A 21,545-nucleotide genomic window follows, 5' to 3' on the forward strand; every position below is an offset into this window, starting at 1 on the left:
ATCATCTAAAACTCTTAGCTTCATCTGAAGAGCATCAATGAGCGGCTCCCGTCGTTGCTTCTGTCGCCACTGAAAAATCGCTTCCTGAAAACCGGAAGTAATTAGCACCATAGAGTCAGGTAGGGTAGAGCTCCAACTGGACTTTTACTGGTTCTTTTTGCTGTGCGTCTTACGCCAGAAGGGGCGCAAGATGCGTGAGAGGTGGACGACGTCATGTAAGTATTTCGTGAATGCCCAATAACGAGCGTGCATTAAAACGCTCATTGGATGAAGCTATAAATAAATACACTGGATGCACTCCTTGTACTTCAGTTGCTCACACAATGTGTCATGGGTCAAAAATTTCAAAAACTCTACAGCTAACTTCTTTTATTGCCAACCAATTGTTATAATTAGGTGTGTCGTGATTTCCAAACTAACTTCTGTCTTTCCTTTAACAATCTCAGTAAAAGTAAATCTTCATCTTTGTAGTTCATACCAGAAAACCTCTGTAAACAGGAGATGGAAGATGACTGAAAACATACCTAATCAAAACTCTCCAAAACTTTGAAAGATGAGACGTTATCATATGAGGAGACAACAACACGCTCTCCAAATTCAAGAAAGCATCGTCAGTAAAATGGCAAGCATATTTTGCCAGAGTGGTATGTAGGAATATCTCAGAGAACAGGAACTGTCTATGATGGTTCACAATAGGGACTTTAGTGTCACTGCACCTATTCATTGGAACTGCCTCCCAGTACAAATGAAACAAGCACCAACCTTTTGGAGTTTTCAGTGCCTACTGAAAAGTGACTTGTTTCAATAAGCTTTCCCAGAAAGCTGACTCTGTTCTTGTCCTGTGTCATGCTACTGTCACTTCTAAATTTCTGTATTGTATTTTATTATAGTTTTACGATATATTGGTCGTATATCACTTAGAAAGTCTACATTATAAGTGAATCATAAATATCATTAAATATATTAAACATTAAAACCACTGTGTTTATAAAACTTAGGGCTGCACCACAAGAGCCAAGGACACACACACACACACACACACACACACACACACACACACACACACACCTCAGCCATTTATTTTGCTAAGGAAACGAACTGAGATGCTTCCTGAAGGCAGCAGCTGCAAGTCACTTAGAGTGCTGTCCATGAGTGGTTGGTGCTGATGCATTCAGGCAGCAGAGTGGGAGCTTCGCTTCCTTCCATGCTTGACCAAACCCCATAATGTCCAGAAATTGCAACAGAGGGGCTGCTGCATTTTGTAGTAAAACAAGCAAATGTAACTGAACAGTAGTAGGCACACTGGAAGTCCCGTCCCCTCTTTTCTTTCCACAGAAAAGGATCTTGGCTGCAAGACCAAGGCTATATCGGTAAGGTAAGTCCAAGCATGCACACTTATGAACTAGATTTCATCACCTCTTTGCTGTTCTTGATTATTCAAACAGCATTTCAGATTACCTAGCACTACTTAGTTAGTAGTATTGCTAGACACTGACTTCCTTTCTAAGCTTAACAATCAGTGCATGGACAACGGAGAGCAGTAACCTGTGGTAGTTTAGTCAAACAGTGGGAGTGGGGTAGTTAAGTATAACACTAGTTTTACACTTGAACAATCTGTAACTACATCAGGGCTTGATGACTTCAGTCTATTTAGATGCCTTCAGATAACTTTAAGAAAGCACTTTAAGAAAGTACGAAACAAAGTGATGCAACTCAGATACACAAAGCATGATCCAATATACAAACTTTCTGTTGCAAACTGAGGACTGAGGGTACAAATTTGAGTACTGGACGGGACAGGGAAGGAACTCTGCAGTTGGTAGAGGCTATCTGCTCTTGCATGAAAATAATTGGGGAGTATGGGAGGTAGGGGTCAAAACCACGTTGCTAAGAGATTCATACTACTAAAAACAAAGGCCACACTGAATAAAGTAGAAAGGGGATTACAATTCAATGATATTTGTCAGGGATTCAGGCCACTGCCCTTGAATGGCAGCAAGAACTCACCATGGCATGTTCCAAGTATAGAGAGTGGCTTCTTCAAGTCTTATCTCCAGGGTACAAACTTTCAGAGGGAGTAGTACTATTAATCTGTTGCAGTAAAAATAAATAAAACACACACGACGTGTTCTGTGCCACTTTAAAGACCAACCAACACATTTATTATGGCATAAGCATTTGTACACCAGAATCCACTTTTGGAAGTAGACTCTAGTCTGCAAAAGCTGATGTCATAATAAATAAAGTCTTTAAGGTGCTTCAGGACTCTTCATTGTTTTTATTTCCAAGGGTGACGGCATCAGAGAGAGAGTGAATCTGCCAGCCATTTTTATTTGTTTTTATTCAAAGATTTATACCATGCCTTCTTCAATTAAGATAAAGATAGTTTATGGAAATAAAATGAAACAATATGATAAAACACATGATCTTAAATAACAGTAATAAGACTTCAGCCATAACATCACCATATTCCAGGCTAAAATTCCACAAAGCTTTGCTGAAATAGGAGATGCCTAAAACTTAGTAAAAATGAACTTTTATGTACTTAAATTGGGGGCTGAATTCCACTCAACTACACCTTATTTCTCTTAACAATAGGTGCTCAGCCAGGGATGCTTCTACCAACATTGGCCAGTGAGTCTGGAGAGAGACCATCTTCCCATGTAGGGCATTAACAGGTGAAGCCAGCATCTTCCATTAGGCCTAGAAGCTACCTGGCAGCAACTGTAACTGCTCTAAGACTGGTTTAATACTTCCAGATCACATCAAGATTTTGCAACAGCTCTAACTACCGAAATGGAGGAAAGAGAGCGACAAGAATGGAGCTAGGGAGATTCAGAATGTAGGAAGCAGTAGAAGATCATTTCTATTGCATGGAAGGAGGTATTGGAGTAGTAAAACTGGAGAACCGGTGAAGACTTTGTAGCCAATCACTTTACTACAAGGAGTTAAGAATTTATAATCCATCATAGTGATCATGGTGTATAAACAAGTCTATACCGAGACATATTTAGATATAGGATGGTTGTCAAATCCTTGTCATATTTACCATAGCATTTCTATTCATTTCAAAACCCACAAAAAAGGAAGATACCCACCTTTCTTGCAAAATAAGCTTATTTTCCTTCTTCCAGAACTCTTTAAAATCAGTACTGAATTCATGCCAAATACTGAAGAAAGCATTTAGGGACACCTCCTTCTCACCCATTTTTGGTTTCATACAGAAATATGCTGCAGTCTCCAAAAAGCTGTCAAAGAAAACAAAGATGGCAACTATTTTATTAGAATCAGTGAGGAACATTCTTTCTTCATATAACGGATACTTTGGGTAAGTAGGTTGATACTTATGACAAATATAGCCCTGATTCTTTCATTTCCATAATCTATATTAGATTTACTTAGGAACGTAAGGTCTGGCATTTACCATACACATTCCACTATCAGGGCAAAGCTTCCTTCATTTTCCCAGCCAAATATTAATACTTCAAACCCAAGAAAACTCAGCTGCCACAACTGTTCATATACTGCTTTTAATTTTGTCTCAATCTCCCCACCCCAAACATACCATACTGGCTATTGTGGTTCTTGAGCGAAGTTAAATACACTATTTTATTCCTGTTATGAAATAGAGATGAAATGTCACATACTATTAAGCTCAATGATAGGCAGGAAACCTTGCATTTAAAAACACCAATAGTGCAACAGCCACCGTTTTAGAAAATTGTTCTGTGAAAGAGCAATACATCTCTTTGCTTGTGTTTTCTGTTGTAGCCAGATTGCCTGCACACAGGGTAATATTTATTTATTTACTTATTAAATTTATATGCCACCCCATAACCGAAGCTCTCTGGGCAGTTTACAAAAGTTAAAAACTGTGAACATTAAAAAGTATACAAAATTTAAAACCATCAAAAATATAAAAACAACAGTATAAAACAACAGTATCCATTTAAACAACAACAGTTCTGGGGTCAATTACAAAACAAACTCAGCATATGTTGAAAAGATAACAATGTTGGTGCCAGGTGAGCCTTGTCGGGGAGATCATTCCATAATTGGGGGGCCACCACTGAAAAGGCCCTCTCTCTTGTTGCCATCCTCCGAGTTTCCCTCGGAGTAGGCACTCGGAGGAGGACCTTAGATGTTGAGCGCAGAGTACAGGTAGGTTCATGTTGGGAGAGGCGTTCCATCAGGTATTGTGATCCCAAGCCATGTAAGGCTTTATAGGTTAAAACCAGTACCTTGAATTGGGCTTGGAAACATATAAGCAGCCAATGCAAGCGGGCTGGTGAAATTCTAAATTGTTTGGAGGAGTGATGAACTTGCCTTAAATATGAGAGGGCTGAGGGGCTCCCCCTTTTCTTTTTACAGAAAAGAAACACAGAAAAAACAAGCCTTGCTACCACTTCAAGTGCAGGCTTCCTGGGGACAGAATGCCCCTGGAGATGACGTTAGGTCACAATGCAGCATATTTCAGGGGCATTTAGTCCCCAGGAACATGGCAGGGTGCTGTGTAGGAAAAATAAAACAACAACCTTCAGCCACTTTATATCTCATGTAAGACCACCTCATGAAAATATTTAAAATTTTGCCCACTCCCCAAAAGTCACTTGTGGAGAATAAATAATTCTGCAAAATTGAAGGAAATTTGGCATACTTTTAACGCAGGGATTTGTCAGCATGGAAGACAATCAAATAAATGAATCTTTCCAGTCCAAAAATGTGGTCTATGTGCTTCAATGTGAGAGTTAGAACACCTTAAAATGTCAATCATCAAACTTGGACAGTCCAAAGAAGGGATGGAATGTCGGACTGTGGGGAATCTGAACCTGTCTTTCCAACCGGGGAAGGAGGATTTTTTTCAGTGACAGCCGGAAACACAATCCTGCTCTTGGAGGATATATTTTTTTTTAACTGGCTTGCATTTTTAATTTGTATTAATTGGATGTTGCTGTTGTGTAGCTATTTAATTGACTTGGATTTTTAAACTATAGCATATACTTTTTAATGTTTTATTATGTGAGTTGCCTTGTGAAGACTAAAGGTGACAAATAATTTTATAAATAAAACACATTTTAAAGGATTATAGAACTTCACAAACTTAATTCTTGAATCGATGGAGGGAAGGGGTTGTGGGCAAAGACAAGCAAATATGAACACTTTCCCAAGTCATTTATTTCTCTCTCTCTCTCTGTATATACTTTGAAGCAAAACCAATATCAGAATAGAAATATAAGTTTTTCTAACAGAAGCTACTCATACAACTATACTTCATATATAATAATGTTAATTTCAGAGGATACTTCCACCACATAAAACACACACTGAAAATATTTATTATATGATGAAAATTATAAGTATATGATGAAAATTATATGTATTAAAATATTTATATCCTGACTTTCCATCCCTCAAGACGACTAACTACTATCATGAAACAAGAAATAAAAGATAAACAAAAAAAGAAACAACAAATTCTCCAGGAATGCCCTTCTGAAAAGAGCATTAGAACAATATATAGCTTTTAACTTATACCTAAATGCACAGAAAGAAGACAGTGGGATTTCCTGAGGCATAGACTTCCACACCCTGGGCATTAGAGAAGGTCCTACATTGTGTACCCTTCAACTATACTTCCAACATTGGAGGGAGGTGCATTAGGACCTCCTCTGTAGATCAAAGTCTGTGAACATGATTATGTGGATAAAGGCAGTCCTTTAGATATTGTAAAATTGTCTGCATAGTATTATTATTATTATTATTATTATTATTATTATTATTATTATTATTTATTTATATAGCACCATCAATGTACATGGTGCTGTACAGAGTAAAACAGTAAATAGCAAGACCCTGCCGCATAGGCTTACATTCTAATAAAATCATAATAAAACAACAAGGAGGGGAAGAGAATGCACCAAACAGGCACAGGGTAGCGTAAAACTAGCAGTATAAAGTCAGAACAAAATCAAGTTTTAAAAGTTTTAGGAAAAAGAAAAGTTTTTAGCTGAGCTTTAAAAGCTGCGGTTGAACTTGTAGTTCTCAAATGTTCTGGAAGAGCGTTCCAGGCATAAGGGGCAGCAGAAGAAAATGGACGAAGCCGAGCAAGGGAAGTAGGGACCCTTGGGCAGGTGAGAAACATGGCATCAGAGGAGCGAAGAGCACGAGCGGGGCAATAGTGTGAGATGAGAGAGGAGAGATAGGAAGGAGCTAGACAGTGAAAAGCTTTGTAGGTCAACAGGAGAAGTTTATATTGGATTCTGAAGTGAATTGGAAGCCAATGAAGAGATTTCAGAAGTGGAGTTACATGGTCAGAGCGGCGAGCCAAGAAGATGATCTTAGCAGCAGAGTGGTGAACAGAAACCAATGGACTGATGTGAGAAGAAGGAAGGCCAGAGAGAAGAAGGCTGCAGTAGTCCAACCGAGAAATAACCAATGCATGAACAAGAGTCTTGGCAGAAGAGACAGACAAAAATGATCGAATCCTGGCAATATTATACAGGAAAAAACGACAGGATTTAGCTACTGACTCGATATGAGGAATAAAGGAGAGCGAGGAATCAAATATAAAGCCAAGACTACGAGCTTCCTTGACTGTCATACCTATGTCATACATAGGTATACTTTGTTTTTGATGCCAGCTGAGTATATCCATGACAGGTTCATGAGCACATATAGGTGCAATCCCTTCTTCTACTATGACTTTTGGGAACAACTTGCAGAAAGACACTGTTTAATAAATAACAATAAGGGAAACAGTTTTCAGTAGATGTAAAAATCCTTCCAAATTATTAATCTAGAGATTCAGTGTCAGCTTTGGATATGCTGATTCTTAAAATTAATGAGTGAGACATGTCCTATACAACTTGGGACCAGGATACCTAGAAGACCGCTTTCCGTTATATACATCCACGCGACATTTACGATTTTCCGAGGAGGCCCTGCTCGTCATTCCGAGACAAAGAGAATGTCACCATGAAGAACCTCAACAGCGGGCCTTCTCTGTAGCAGCACCCACCCTCTGGAAAACCCTTCCTTGTGCAGTTTGGGAGGCGGAAAATGTAATACCGTATTTCTTCGATTCTAAGACACACTTTTTTCCCTAAATAAACAGCTCTAAAAATGGACTGCGTCTTAGAATCGAAGAAATACGGTAACTTTTAAAAGCCTCCTAAAAATGTATCTCTTTAAACAAGCCTTCCCTGGACTGTAACATATTGTTTTATGTGATTTTAAAATTTTAAATTGGATTTTATGGTTTTAGTTGTAAACAGCCCAGAGACCCTAGGCTGTTGGGCAGTATAAATATGTAATAAATAAATTGAATAATAAATAAGTCAGGAATTCCCAAACTATGCCCCTTTAGAAGAGAGATATTTAGCTCTATTGCCCTGTCAAACACCACGAAACCTCTTCTATTCTCATATTTTCAGCATTTTATCTGTAACTGATTTAGAAAAATGTCACTCAAGACATTTGAGGACTTAACCATCCTCCAAGGCACTCGTACTGTTCCTCCGACGCACTCTGACACACTTGGTTTATGTGATACTCCTCTCTTCACAAGTATGTGGCATGTTTCTGAGCTTCAGATAGTTCTGTGGAGCCTGATGCCATTCACAAAGTTACTAGCCCAACTCTGCTCAGATACCATGCATAAGCAAAGGGCGAACCAGTATTGATTCCTAGACTTGCACTCATCGCTGCTTAAAGCCATGTCATAACTCATGCAGTGAGGGCAGATAACATAGTTGTGTTTGCTAGCCCTTTCCCCTCTTCCATGTACCCACTGCTCAGCCTTATTTATTATTATTATTGTTGTTCTTGTTGTCTCTTTTCTCACTCGCTGTTTTTCTAGACGACATGATGGGCTTTGCCAGATCATGCTGTCTTTAACGATTCACGAATTTCCTGACAATTGAACATGTTTTAAGTATGACTGCTTTCTGGATGTTGGTGTGTATGTATGTTGGTAGGCCCCGTTTATTATTATACATTTATATCCCACCTATATGCAAAACACTGTATGCGGAACACAAAGTTAAACATAATTTAAAAATAATAAAACAAGCAATAAAACAATACAGCATAAAAACAGTATATAAAGGTCGGCACTAAGATCCTAAAAAGGCCTCATGACCTTCCACACACCAGAGGGGGGATGGGCAAGGTCTAAAGAGCCAGTGTGGTGTAGTGGCTAAGGTGTTTGGACTGGAAGTCAGGAGATCTGGGTTCTAGTCCCCACTCGGCCATGGAAACCCACTGGGTGACTTTGGGCCAGTCACAGACGCTCAGCCCAACCTACCTCACAGGGTTGTTGTTGTGAGGATAAAATGGAGAGGAGGAGGATTATGTACACCATCTTGGGTTCCTTGGAGGAAAAAGGTGGGTTATAAATGTAATAATAATAATAATAATAATAATAATAATAATAATAATAATAAGGATTCCAAGCTGGCCATATAATTAAGAACCCTGGTCATGCAGTGTTCTAAACTGTGTGGGAAGCCCACATGTGTAGACCAGGCTTCCTCCTCCAGACCTTTGTGACCAATGTATGGCCAATGGGGGTGGTGATGCAGGGCCAGCTAGCATGGGCCCATTCACTCCCTAATGCAATGTGTGAGCTACACTGGCCTAAAAAAGGCTTATGTTGTCTAGACTTTATGTTCTTGTTGTGTACACAACTGTAAAGTCTGGAGCTGCCCTAGGAGTGAGATGATAGATCCACAGAACAACACCGAGTTTACCCAAGGATGTACAAGATTAAAAACATCATGTTCAAAGCAGCCCTTCCAGGCACTATGTTTAAATGTAAGGTAACAATAAACCATAACTCTCCATCTGAAATCTTTTCAACAATTAGGAAACCAGATTAGATTGAAATCCCCTCCCCACAAAAAAATGCTTGATGAGTTTGATAAATAGTACTAACATTTACCGGAGATGTGAAAGCTTTTATGAAGAATACTATGGGATCAAAGGGGACAAGGCAGGCTTTTGCACAGATCACTGCTAATCTTGCTGGGAACCAACAGAAAGCTGGTTCAGAGACACATGCAGGCATTTAACTGCTAGCAGAATTCCTTTATCTAAACAGCTCCAAGTTATAATCAAGTCCTCAGCCAGGTTGCTTCTATAACAGTGGACTTGTTTGTAAAGGGCAAAAATATCAGACACTGGCACATGGTCAAAAATAATACACAAATATTACTCATATGCAAATATGGAGAATATGGATTGCCATATAAGTAGGCTTAAAAGCAGGGTTCCTGAGGAATCAAGTTGTTTATCAAGGAAGCAGAGACAAGTTGCATTTAAAGTAATCACCTCCATTTGTTCTGAAAAGGTTTGCCATATATGGTAATTAAACCATCCCTACAGCATTCGTTTATTTTATTTTTTTAAAAAAAAGAAAACAGATGAGTCAATGCAAGGTTTAGCATGTTGTCTCCCATGCCTTTACAGTAATGAGATGAATCTGATATATATTGATGTACCATTTTCTTTCTATACGATTTTGAAATGAGTAGCATCTTAAATTATGAGTTTTATAGCTGAAGTATCAAAATAGAATCATAGAATAGCAGAGTTGGAAGGGGCCTACAAGGCCATCGAGTCCAACTCCCTGCTCAATGCAGGAATCCACCCTAAAGCATCCCTGACAGATGGTTGTCCAGCTGCCTCTTGAAGGCCTCTAGTGTGGGACAGCCCACCACCTCCCTAGGTAACTGATTCTATTGTCATACTGCTCTAACAGTCAGGAAGTTTTTCCAGATGTCCAGCTGGAATCTGGCTTCCTTTAACTTGAGCCCATTATTCCGTGTCCTGCACTCTGGGAGAATCAAGAAGAGATCCTGGCCTTCCTCTGTGCGACAACTTTTTAAGTATTTGAAGAGTGCTATCATGTCTCCCCTCAACCTTCTCTTCTCCAGGCTAAACATGCCCAGTTCTTTCAGTCTCTCTTCATAGGTCTTTGTTTCCAGACCCCTGATCATCCTGGTTGCCCTCCTCTGAAGGGCAACCAGGCAAATGACATTGCAACTCATGATCTGCATATTATAAGCATGACCTAGAATCCATAGTGTCATTTCAAATATCTGAGAGGAATATTTTTAGGTGGAAGAGTCACCATAGATATCTATTACTAAGCTGAATTGTTGAGAGTTTTGATTTTCCTATGCAAATTTCCATGTTCCATGATGACCTTTTTGTCAAGTAGCTAAGCATGTGGCTTTGGGCAGAGCTGAGGTGGGTTGGAGTGGATTGTTATGAGTGATGTGGGCTGGGGCTTACAGGCAGCAGGACAGGCTCTACCATTAGGCAAAGTGAGGTGGCCTGAAGGACAGGGAGAATTGGCCAGATGATGGAGACAGAGTTGTGTGTGAATGGGGGTGGGGTGGGGAATCATGTTGCCATTTGCCTCAGGTAGCAAAATGTTTGGGGCCTGCTCTGACACAGAGTACATAAAAGGGACTCTTCCTAAGCTTTAGCTTCATCAGATTGGGGGCCTTCCCCAAATTTAGTCAGAGAAGCTGAGGGACTGCAAGTCTCCGTTACTCAAAATATTCATATGCTTCCATGAGCTTCCATGCCCCGTGGACATGATCATGGACTTCAGTGCCATTCAGAGCCAGCCCTCCCATGAGGTGGGGTGAATCTCCTACCTCTTCGTGTTCCCCCCACCTGTCAAGAGTGCTCCCCCCAACTGCAGGGTGCTTTGGAGAGCTCTGCCAGCCACTCTTCCACTGCGGCATTTGCAGGGCCAGTGGAGCTTTCTGGAGCAGCCACCACTCTCTCTCACTCTGAGAATTTCAGAGTGAGCCAGAGGGCAGCCAAGGTCTCTGGCACAGCTCTCCTGAGAGTCTGACAGGATCAAATGCCTGGCTCTGAGGGGGTCATTCCTCAGAGCCAGGCATTTGTGGGAGGAGTTACCAGAAAACTGCCTGTACCGCATCCTTCCACAATGCCTGGCTCTGAGGGAAAAAACCCTCAGAGCTAGTCATTTGACCCTGGCCATGGTTGTCTCTCTGGAAAGCTCTTCAGAGAACCCATGTGATGCCAATGGGGTGAGGTGTGGAGAGAGATGCAGCAAGTGGGGGACATGCAGCAATGTGAGAGACATGTGCTAGCAATGGGGGTGACAATGGGGTGGTGGTGGCATGCATTGTGGGAGAGCTTGTGCTAGTGCTGGGGACATTACTGCCATGTGCACTATGTAGGGATGCCTTTGAAAAACATTTGGAAACTTCAGACAGTGCAATATACAGGGACCAGAATGATTGCTGGAATTTGCTTTTTAAGGGTATTACTCCAGTGTTGTACCATCTGCAGAGGTTTCCAGTTCATTTTTCGGTGCAATTCAAAGTGCTAGGGAATAAGTTTAAAAAGCCCTAAATGGTTTAGGACCAGGATATTTGAAGGACTTGCCTCACTCCACATGAACTTGCTTGCCCAGGGGCTCAGGAATCTACAGGCTGCAGAATCCATTCTACTAGTGCATGATATTCCACTGGCAGATGGACACTATTAGATGCAATCCAAGGTCCTGAACTTGAACAAAAAATAGGCTAACCACACACACCCCCAAAACAGAGGGCTTATTAATTTCATTTATATCTTGCCTTTTTTCTTCCAGGGAACCCAAGGTAGTGTACATAATCCTCTTCCTCCTCTGCATTTTATCTTCACAACAACAGCCCTGTGAGGTAGGTTGGAATGAGAGTCACCCAGTGAGCTTCCATGGCTGAGTGGGGACTAGAACCTGGATCTACCAACTCCCAGTACAACTCCCTAACCACTACACTGCTCTCGCTCTTTCTCTCTCCCTCTCTCTCCCTCACTCACACACACGCACACCCTGAAATGAAACAAAAAGACTGCTTTGGTAATCTCTCATCAATCCTACATTTCTTGTGAGAAAATGAAAACTGTGATGAAAAACCTGTGAGGAAAATTTAGATTATGACCCATTATATCAAAATTTTAACTAAAAATTTTAAGGCAAAATGAGGGAACTGTCAGTGATTTACCAGGGACCAGATTTTGCAAAAAAAGAAAAAGGGAAAAAAAGGAACCATTGGAGTGTATGTTGTGACTTAGTGCTCAGTGGAAGCGCTGTAATTAGAGGACAAAACTATCAGGCCTAACTCCACAGCGGTAGTCATGTGTTTGTAAATTACAATGTCACTTTGATGAGGTCACAATGCTTTTGCACTTCAACTTCCTTATCAGTAAATTGGGAACACTTTCTAAGGAAGAGTGATTTTTGTGAGACTAGTATATTGTTTGTAAAGCTCTTAGAGATGCTTATCTCAAGGGTGCCTGAGGAAAGAGCACTGTTGTACCTAGACTTCCATCACTAGTGCAGAAGGTGGGGGAGGTCGCGCTGTCGGGGATTAACGGAGGCAGAAAAGGTCAGCGGTTTTGCTTCAGCTAGCAGGACTTTTCAATCCTGCTTAAAAAACAACCCATTGGTTGTTCACACTGCTGTTTTGTTTATGGAGGGCAGAGGCTAAATATTTGCTGCAAAGGGTTCAAAGCAGTTCAGAGCCCCCACATTAAGGAGTTAAATATTTTAAAACAAATACAGGAATAAAGTTAGTCTCTTGTCAATGATTTTATACGGCTTCAGCTCCAGATACAATTATACAACAGAATCCCCATCAGAGTAGTATGGATTGAATGTATAATTTATTTATTTCTTTATTTATTTAAAGTATTTCTCCTCAGCCTTTCAACTATACAGTCTTCAAGGAGGCCAGAAGAGGCTAAAGCACACAGATGTCTCAACCACCTTCCCCTCACCCAATGTTATTGCCTTCTGCTGCCATGACACTCTTTGCCCAGAACTACACCTACTCCTTCACTTCTAATAATAATAATTTTATTTCTTACTCGCCTCTCTGTTTGGATTCTAAACACATTACAAGCCTCACTTGACCCCACCAAACCCCTCCAAAAGCTCAACCCCTAGTAGTTTCACATCCCAGCTAGACATTACAGAGAGGGGCGGGGAGGAAGAGAGAGAGAGAGAGAGAGAGAGAATTCTCTCTATCTGAACCTCTTTCTTGTCAACATGCCATTCTTGATTGACTTTTATTGTGCTCTCCACATCTATGGAGAGCAAACTGCAAATTACATGTTTATTTCAGGCTTGTTCTCAAAACTATATTCATGATTTACTGTCATGTAAAGCATGTTGACTTCCAGCTTTTTCAAACATGTGATGAGACAAGACATGTGTGCACCTGCACACTCTCTATGCACTGAATGTAGCTGTTCACACATTATTACAGGGGACTATAATTATGGTTAGCAGTTGCACCAAAAGCAGAAGTCAGTATTATTATTATTTATTATTTATTACACTTATATACCACCCCCACAGCCAGGGCTCTCTGGGCGGTTTACAGAAATTCTAAAAAATTAAGATAAAAATGAGTATACAAAATTTAAAATTCTAAAACACAGAACATTAAAAGCATTAAAAGCCGTTAAAAACTAAACATGTGGGTAATTAAGATGTGCTGCTATTTGACTGGGCAAAGAGGAAAGTCTTTTATTATTATAAGTAGATGGAAGCGGACAGAAATCATCATTGGCAGCCCTCTTTGCACTGAAACGGTCACAAAAATAGTCATATTTTTTCTTATCTTAAATCTAAATTCCTGACCCCTCCCATGGCTGTTGTTTTTTTACACCCTCACATACTCCAAATCTGCTCCTGGGGATTGGGGGACCCTCCAGAGCAGTTTTGGGCAGCATACGGGGTGCTGCAGGGAAAAGAGAGGATGGGGAAGTTGAAAGCAGATATCCGCTCACATGCTGGCTCTAAGCCTATAAATTAGCGCTAAAACCATTTCAAATGAATGGCTAAGAGAAATCATTCTCCCTTTGCTTTTATTAAGTGTTATTATGCAAACATGCATTTGCCAACATTTCTCTTTTGAGGAAAAAGGCCAGTATTCAAGAGACGCCTTTTTGTTTCTTTGCTGAACTTTGAACATCCTCAATAAAAGTTCTTTACTCCACCCTAATCCTTGAACACATTGTGTATGGGATGTAAATGTTTTGTTGTGTCAGCAAGTGGGGAGGAAATCAAATAATTTTTAATTTGAAAAATGATTAAATCAAGAAATAATTTATAAAGTTGCTTCTTATGCCAGCTAGCACTTAATCCACATTTTTACAGAGAACTGCTCATTGTTTTAGGTGAGAGTTGTAGTGATTCAAAGAAACTTGGTTATTGTAAGACTCCTAGGTAGAAACTGATGGATAAGCAACAGTAATGGATAACTATGAACTGCTTGTTAATAGTTACATTTACTGAACAAATCAAGTGGGTCTTTGAACTATATTAATTGACGGCTATAGCATCTTACCAGAAAGTTATTGAGGTTTTAGCCCGTTGTGGGATTTTTGAAGCCTTATTTAACTTCTCCAGTCTCCTCTAACAGAAAGGAAACTTCTGGTAGTAAGTGGTTAGATTCAGAAAGCTGAAGGTCAAAGCTGCCTTTAAAGAGACTACAAAGAGAAAGTTGCCCTTCTAATTATTATTTTTTTGTCTTCCCCAAATGGAGAAAAATTAGATCTATTTTTTTCCTCTCTCGCTCTCACAATCAAGGCGCTGAAGTGGGTGATTTCTACGGACAACAAGTTTCATATGGTGGGAATGTAATCCAATGGTGAAGCACCCACTTTATGTGCAGAAGTTCTCAGTTTCAGTCCCATCTTTATGTTTTTTAAAAAGCCTCTCAGGTAATATGGGTCTGAGACACCGACCTTTGCCTATGTGAAATGAAAAGTCTGAACTAGAATGCCTGACAGTCATCCCTCTCTGAAAGAAGCATATTTTCTACTTTACTGTGTCAAGTATTTCACAAGGTCTCAAGGAGTTAGCACTGAGGGTTTAAACTGGAAAGTGCCAGGTCTTTTTCTATTGCACTTTATCAATATCGTTCAGGGGGTGATGTAATTGTTTGGGGTTTGGAGAAGACATTCCGTATCACTTCAGCTTTAATACCAGGCTGGAGCCGTCCTTGTCTGCCTGTGTAAGCTAGATAAACACAGACCTGTGTGCTTTCTTCTCAACACAGGATACTTACCCAGAGATCTTAGAATAAGTTCTTATTGTGAACTAAACATTTCACTTCTCTTTTTGCCCATGTGCCAGAAATCCATTTCTTGAATAAACACTTCATACATTGACACTCTTAAAGTCACTAAATATGATAAATAAATAAAAAAGTATACAACCTTTCAGAGACTATTAAACATTTCACTTCTGACAAATGAACAGCCAGACACTTTATGGAATGTCTAGGTCAGAGATACCATTTTCCTTTGTCTTCATTATGTGTGAAAGATTAACTTTCCATTTCAGCTCATCTGCTAAACAACTGGACTTTTCTAGACACATTGGTCTCAAACCATAATTCATTTTAAGAATTCTTCAAATATTTAATATTTTTGGTAACTTCTTTTGGTAACTTCTCAGACAATGTCACAGAGAGGGACTGCTTTTTACCTTTCGGTTTTTCATATCAAATAGACAATCAGTATTTCCATGTAATACCAAGACATGCAATCATGAGATACACACTGTGTGGCACATAGTCACTTCAAAAAGAAAAATCCAACCACATTAATCACATTAATTGTGCTCCAGCTAATCCATCACTGCAACTAGCAGTAACTCACTTGTCTATTCACCCAGTGCACCGCTATTTTACCCATGATTAACAGAATGTAACTAATCTCTTATTTATTTAGTTTTCTTCAGCTCTCCTCTCACCCTGTGTCCCAAAATATGTGTTTGACACTGAAACATTTTGTTAGGTGAATTGTAAATAAAACCTTCATACCTTATATGCCCCACAGGAGGAAAAAGCACCGAGTTTACTGTTACAATATAAGCAATTTTTTTATTACAACTATACACATTCAGCATTTTAGTTATAGGTAAAGTTTTTTAAAAAAGGCAGAACAGAGTGTTTTCCGATAGTCTAGTGAAGCCTTGTCTCTAATATTAAATGTCAAAGATGCCAAAAAGCTCATCCACACAAGATAAGCTAAAGACTTATATTATCCTCATCAGATAAGTGTATTTAGTAATATACACACCACTTGCATTTTTGCTCTATGATCCCCAGTAGTTTCTTATCTATACAAATTTATTTATTTATTAAATTTATATACTGCTCCATAGCAGAAGCTCTCAGGGTGGTTTACAAAAGTTAAAAACAGTAAACATTAAAAAGTATACAAAATTTTAAATCATCAAAATATAAAAACAACAATATAAAACAACAGTATCCATTTAAACATGTCATCTTTTTGGTTTTTAGTTTTTAAGTTGTCATGATTTTCTTTCTTCCTTTTTAAAATATAGTTTCTTAACTAAAATCCAAAGATGACCAGAGACCAAAACTGCTAAGCATTCCTTGAAAACAACTGAGCAGATTCCAGGATACATAAAGGTTTGAGGAATATATTTCAGTATTTATGCACTGATTTTACAAGAACAGATATAGGGCTGTGTTCAGTATTGGTTCTATTAGAATACACTGAAATGGATGGGTGTTAATTATACTAACATTGGATAAGAACTCTAGTGTTCATACTTCCTTAAGTAGGGTGTTCTGAAAAACTATTTCCATTATGCATAAAAGTTACAACTGCATGACTCCATTCCACTTTTCTACATCAGCATCTAATTTATTTCCAAATCTTCTACTTATCTGTTACTACAAATGCCATTTCCTAGTGTACTTTTCACTATTCCCTTCCCTCCTAGACAGAAATGAGGCTGTAAGTGAAGGACTTATTTATTTTATTTATACCTGCCTTTCCATTAAGAATAATACTCAAGATAGCTTGGGTTTTAAATGGCCAATGTTTTCTAAAAGTGCATAGTTTCCTAGGTCTTACAGTTACCAAGTCTTAATATAAGTTTTTCTCATAATTTGCAATGCTAAAGAAGTCAACATTCAGGGGTGGGGGGACCCATCCTTTTCTCCTCATTTATATTTACATTGTTTTGAGTAAGACGTTCAAGGCAGAATCAGATGTTACTCTGGCAAGGAAGATATAACATTTTATGGAACATGACAGCTGTAACCTGAATAAATTGATATCCATTAAACATAATGAGATATTCTTAATTTCTCATTCAAATTTGTAAGATTTATGCCACTATTCACAATTGTTCTTTCACTCTTTAATAGATTTATATCCCACTATGCAAATTTTAAAATTAAAGCATGACCCATTATGTTTTCTAGAATATTAGAAGCAATTATGCAAAACTACAATTTTAAAAAACTGGCAGATATATGTGTCATTTGGAAAATGAGAAGTTTAAGAAAAAAAATATTTTCCATTGCTATTAAAACCAAATCATAAAGTAAGCCACAATGCTAAGGAAATTGCAAAAACAAGGGAGAAAAAAGAAGCCAGAAGTTCTGCAAGAACAAATGAAAAGTCTTCAAAGACAGACCTTATTAGTGCTTACATCAATACTGAATTACGCAGAGTGCATTGGCTTCATTGCAGTTAATTTGACACATTAAAGCAATGTTTAATTACTCACATTATTAACATTTTAATAGCATCTTTTCCCACTTCCCTTTGTGTACAGTGGGGAGGTCAAAATACAGAACAAGAATAATGTGCATCTGTTTTTAGTCTGGAGAAAAAGTACACAAAGGCCTGAGTGGCTTTTTTTTTAATCCTATTGGCTTTGTTCGTTCAACACAATAGTCAATGGTGTGTTAATAGTCCACTCCATGGTTGATTATTGAGGGGGTATTTCCCAAACAACATGATTATAATCAACCAGCATCAAGTTGACTATTAGTCAATGGTGTGTTTGATTGGCACAGCCCCTGCCCTCTCTCCCCCTCCCCACAGTCCTCCCGCTGGTATCGCATCAGCCATTGTGAGTTCTGCCTGCTGGACTAGAGTGGCAGCTGTTGCTTTGGTCACTCTTGGCAGGGGACTCTGTAGTCACTGAAAATAACCAACTGTGTGTGACAAAATAGTCAACGGTGCCTGACAGACAACACTACAATCAAAGGTTGTTCAAATAATCAACTCTGCACAGCATTAGTTATTTCAGCCGAATAACCAACACTGGTGTGAAAAAGTCCTGACAGACAACGCAATAACCAACCATTGACTACTTAACCCATTGTTGACTATTTAACCCACTGTTGGTCATTGTGTCATCTGAACTCAGTCGTTGTGTTAATTTGAGGAAAAGCCTGGACTTTCTATCTTTATTCTCATACTATCTGAGAGCACTGGATACCAGTTGGAAATCTCCATAAATTCTGATATCAAGATAACAATTTGTTCTGTAAGACTTCATTTCTTTGACTACCTAGAAAAATTGAAGCTTAGTAGAATATTGATGAAAACATTTCATATTGAGCTTGTTCATCTCACCTTTTATGTGTCTCTGCCAGGGATATCTCTTCCAATTCATGGTCAGTTTTAGCTGAATAAATAGAGAAAAGGGTTAGTTATGATGTGGAGTGTTTCTATGATTTTCTTCAGCAGTAATATTCTTTTGTACATACTTAGAAAAGAAAAGCTTTATGCCAATTTGTAAGTGAACTCTGAAATTGTGCACTTGGCCTTGACTTGGAAATGATGAAATACGGAGAGGTCACTTCAAGAAGAAGTTTTATACAGATGAAAAGTTCTCAATGCCAAAAAAAAAAAAAGAAAAAAAAAAGATTTTTTTTTAAAATCCACAGTCAGGAACACCCAGGTTTTTTAAACTGGAGAACTTCATCACTAAATTCAGAGATGAGAGAAAGCTGAAGCATAATTGTATCCTGGTTTGCACATATTAGGCAGGAAGGGAAAATTAGGTTGATATGTATTAAAATGTGAACCAAATGAATACTGACCTCATCCCTAAGCAAGACACTTCCCTAGGCAAGTTATATCGCTCCTACTAAAAGATATAACTGGATGGTAGCCAACATGCTACAAAAATGCAGATCTCCATGGTGAATGTAAATAACATGGAGGGAGCAATCCTATGTCCCCCAGACAGGGTCTCGGGGACTTTGGATACTTTGGTTTCCTGGATCCAAGCACAGAGAGTGGGATCCGAGCTTGAAGCAAGGGAACCATCCTCTCCTCCCCTGGTCTCTTGCAGCCAGCATGGCGAGAACCGTGCTGGCTCCTATTATGCGTTCACAAACATAGGAGGGGGAAAGGGGACACGCCTGGGGGAGAGGAGGAGAGGAGACTAGGGGACGAGGGAATACAAGCTATACAAGTCCAAAGGCTTACGAGGAGCTATGGTGCATCCCACAGGACTGCACACTTAGATTTGTTCTGTTTGAGGGCTTTCGATTCAAAGTGCACCAACAAAAATAAGTCCTCCTTCAGAAATCTATGCTCACTGACATTTAACAAACTATGATATAAAAATCATGTCGTTACCTGAACTGTAATGCTATAAATGGGCATTTAATTGAGTTATGGAACCAGAATGTCTCATGTCAGGATTTCATTTAGGAATTGAAGAAAGTAATCAGTTATATTTCAGAGTCAGTATTCATGCACAGTCATTACTCATTATTCCTATATACTAAGCACACAGGGAATGTACATATCCTATCTCTCATCCACTGATACTCAGCAACTGATGACTCTTACTGAATTGATGAATTCTCCCCACTAAAATATGCTGGGTGAAATCTTAACTATGTTTTCCCACCCTCTCCTTGCAGCCCCCCAATCTGCTTTGGAGGATTGGGGAACCCTTTGGACCAGATAGTAGTATGGGGGTGCAGGGCCAAGAGAGGATGAGAAAAAGCCAGCATAAGAGCTTAGTTCTGGAAGATACTTGGTATGGGAGGTTTTAGCAATGGAAAAACTGACACATACAATTTCATGAGAAAAGGGATAAACACAATGACTTCCTTTACTAAAACATGTAGAAGACAACATGGAAGCCAAGCCACCAATAGTATGAAGTATTTCAGCTTCTGCTGATGATTAGACCAAATGAGTATTAAAAATGTTTTTAATTAGGTAATTGAAATTACTACAGAATGGCTTACTAATGGTTCAATAGACATGCAGACATGATGAGAGGTGTCCTGAAAATGTTAACGTATTCTTTATTCATTGTTTAACTTCGGAACAAATAAAGTTAAAGAATGAAAATTGCAATATTATAATGAAACAAAACCTGATACTTTTTATGTATAAAAAGCGGGAATGGGGAAACTATCCCTCCAGATGTTGCTGGACTACAACTCCCATCATTCCTAACCATTGGTCATATCTTCTGGGACTGATGGGGGTTGGAGTCCAACAATAGGCCTGTCAGACAACACGTTAAACCATGGTTAGACCGCTAATCCCTTTGCAGAAAATGGTTTGTGTGTGTGTTAAAACCACAGTTATGTAGTCACCATGGTTAAAAATGGTTCACACAACATGTCCTGGTTCATGTGACATGCTAAGCCATAATGGTCCTGTTCAGAAGACACCGTAAACCACAGTTTTAACCACAGTGAATAAGGCCTTTTGCCTTATTCACTGTGGTTAAAGCCATGGTTTAAGGAGTCTTCTGAACAGGGCCAATGTTTAGCTCAAAATGCTTAACCACTGTGGCTTAGTGTGTTGTCTGAACAGGGTCAATATCTGAGAAACACAGGTTTCTCAACCCTGGTACAGAAGGCTGGTGCATATACTTGCTCTACTTGTGGTGAACAAGAGACTCCTTTCTCATGAGGATAAACTGCAATTTTGCATGCCCACCAATATACTGCTCACTTTCATTTGATGACCAGATGGCCAGGGAAAAGTATCAAGCAGCTTGAGGTAAATGGGATTGTTGTACCAGAATGGGTAGCAGATAGGAAAGAAGTAAAGCCAAGGTAGCTGGGAGCGATGTAAATGCAGGAGCTAAAACAACAGCAGCGGTCAAGATAAAGGTCAAGGTGGAAGTAGCTGGAAGCCAAGGTCCAGATGATGGCAGTTAAGGCTAATTATGAGACCATCAGAAGACAAAGCAAGTTTACAAGTATTCAAGTCTTAAATCAGAGGTGGGCAACTTGTGGCCCTACAAATGCTTTGGCCTACAACTCCCATCAGTCATAGCAAGCATAGTCAATTTTGAGGTATCCTAGGAGTTGTCCCATGTGATCAGCAGCCCTGATAAGCTAAGCTTCCTGGTCACATGGAGCCATGTAAGCATGGTCAGCTGGATGTGCTTATGCTGCCCTTGCCCCTCCCCCACTAATGAAGGGAACTCGTGAGAGTGGAGTGGGTGGTAGCACACGTCCCAGGCTCCCTCCACACTCACAGGTAATGCCTGAAGAAGACTTGTATATCTATTGGTTCTGAGATGGGAAATTTTACATCTTGAATTTTAGATTAGCGGTTTCTGGTGTAAGGTATACTTGGAAACAGCAAAACACTTGAGATTTTTGACTTCTCATAACAGACTGGAGGAACCTGTGATGTCAGATGGGCCCTGAAGTCACGTGACGACTTATTTGCCATGAACA

At 39.4% G+C, this 21,545-nt stretch overlaps 1 protein-coding gene across 1 annotated transcript in view; it reads right to left on the reverse strand.

The window, feature by feature from the left end:
* The window catches only part of FMN2 (formin 2), a 177,304-nt gene that overhangs the window by 14,038 nt on the left and 141,721 nt on the right, over positions 1-21,545 (reverse strand). The window contains exons 16-17 of the mRNA XM_063124336.1: positions 18,451-18,502; positions 3,099-3,248 (exon numbers count right to left, since the gene is read on the reverse strand). Coding sequence (XP_062980406.1) covers positions 3,099-3,248; positions 18,451-18,502 — 202 coding nt within the window. The remainder of the gene's footprint in view (positions 1-3,098; positions 3,249-18,450; positions 18,503-21,545) is intronic.

The sequence above is a fragment of the Elgaria multicarinata genome, chromosome 4, assembly GCF_023053635.1.
Source record: "Elgaria multicarinata webbii isolate HBS135686 ecotype San Diego chromosome 4, rElgMul1.1.pri, whole genome shotgun sequence".
In the NCBI taxonomy this organism is placed as follows: domain Eukaryota; kingdom Metazoa; phylum Chordata; class Lepidosauria; order Squamata; family Anguidae; genus Elgaria; species Elgaria multicarinata.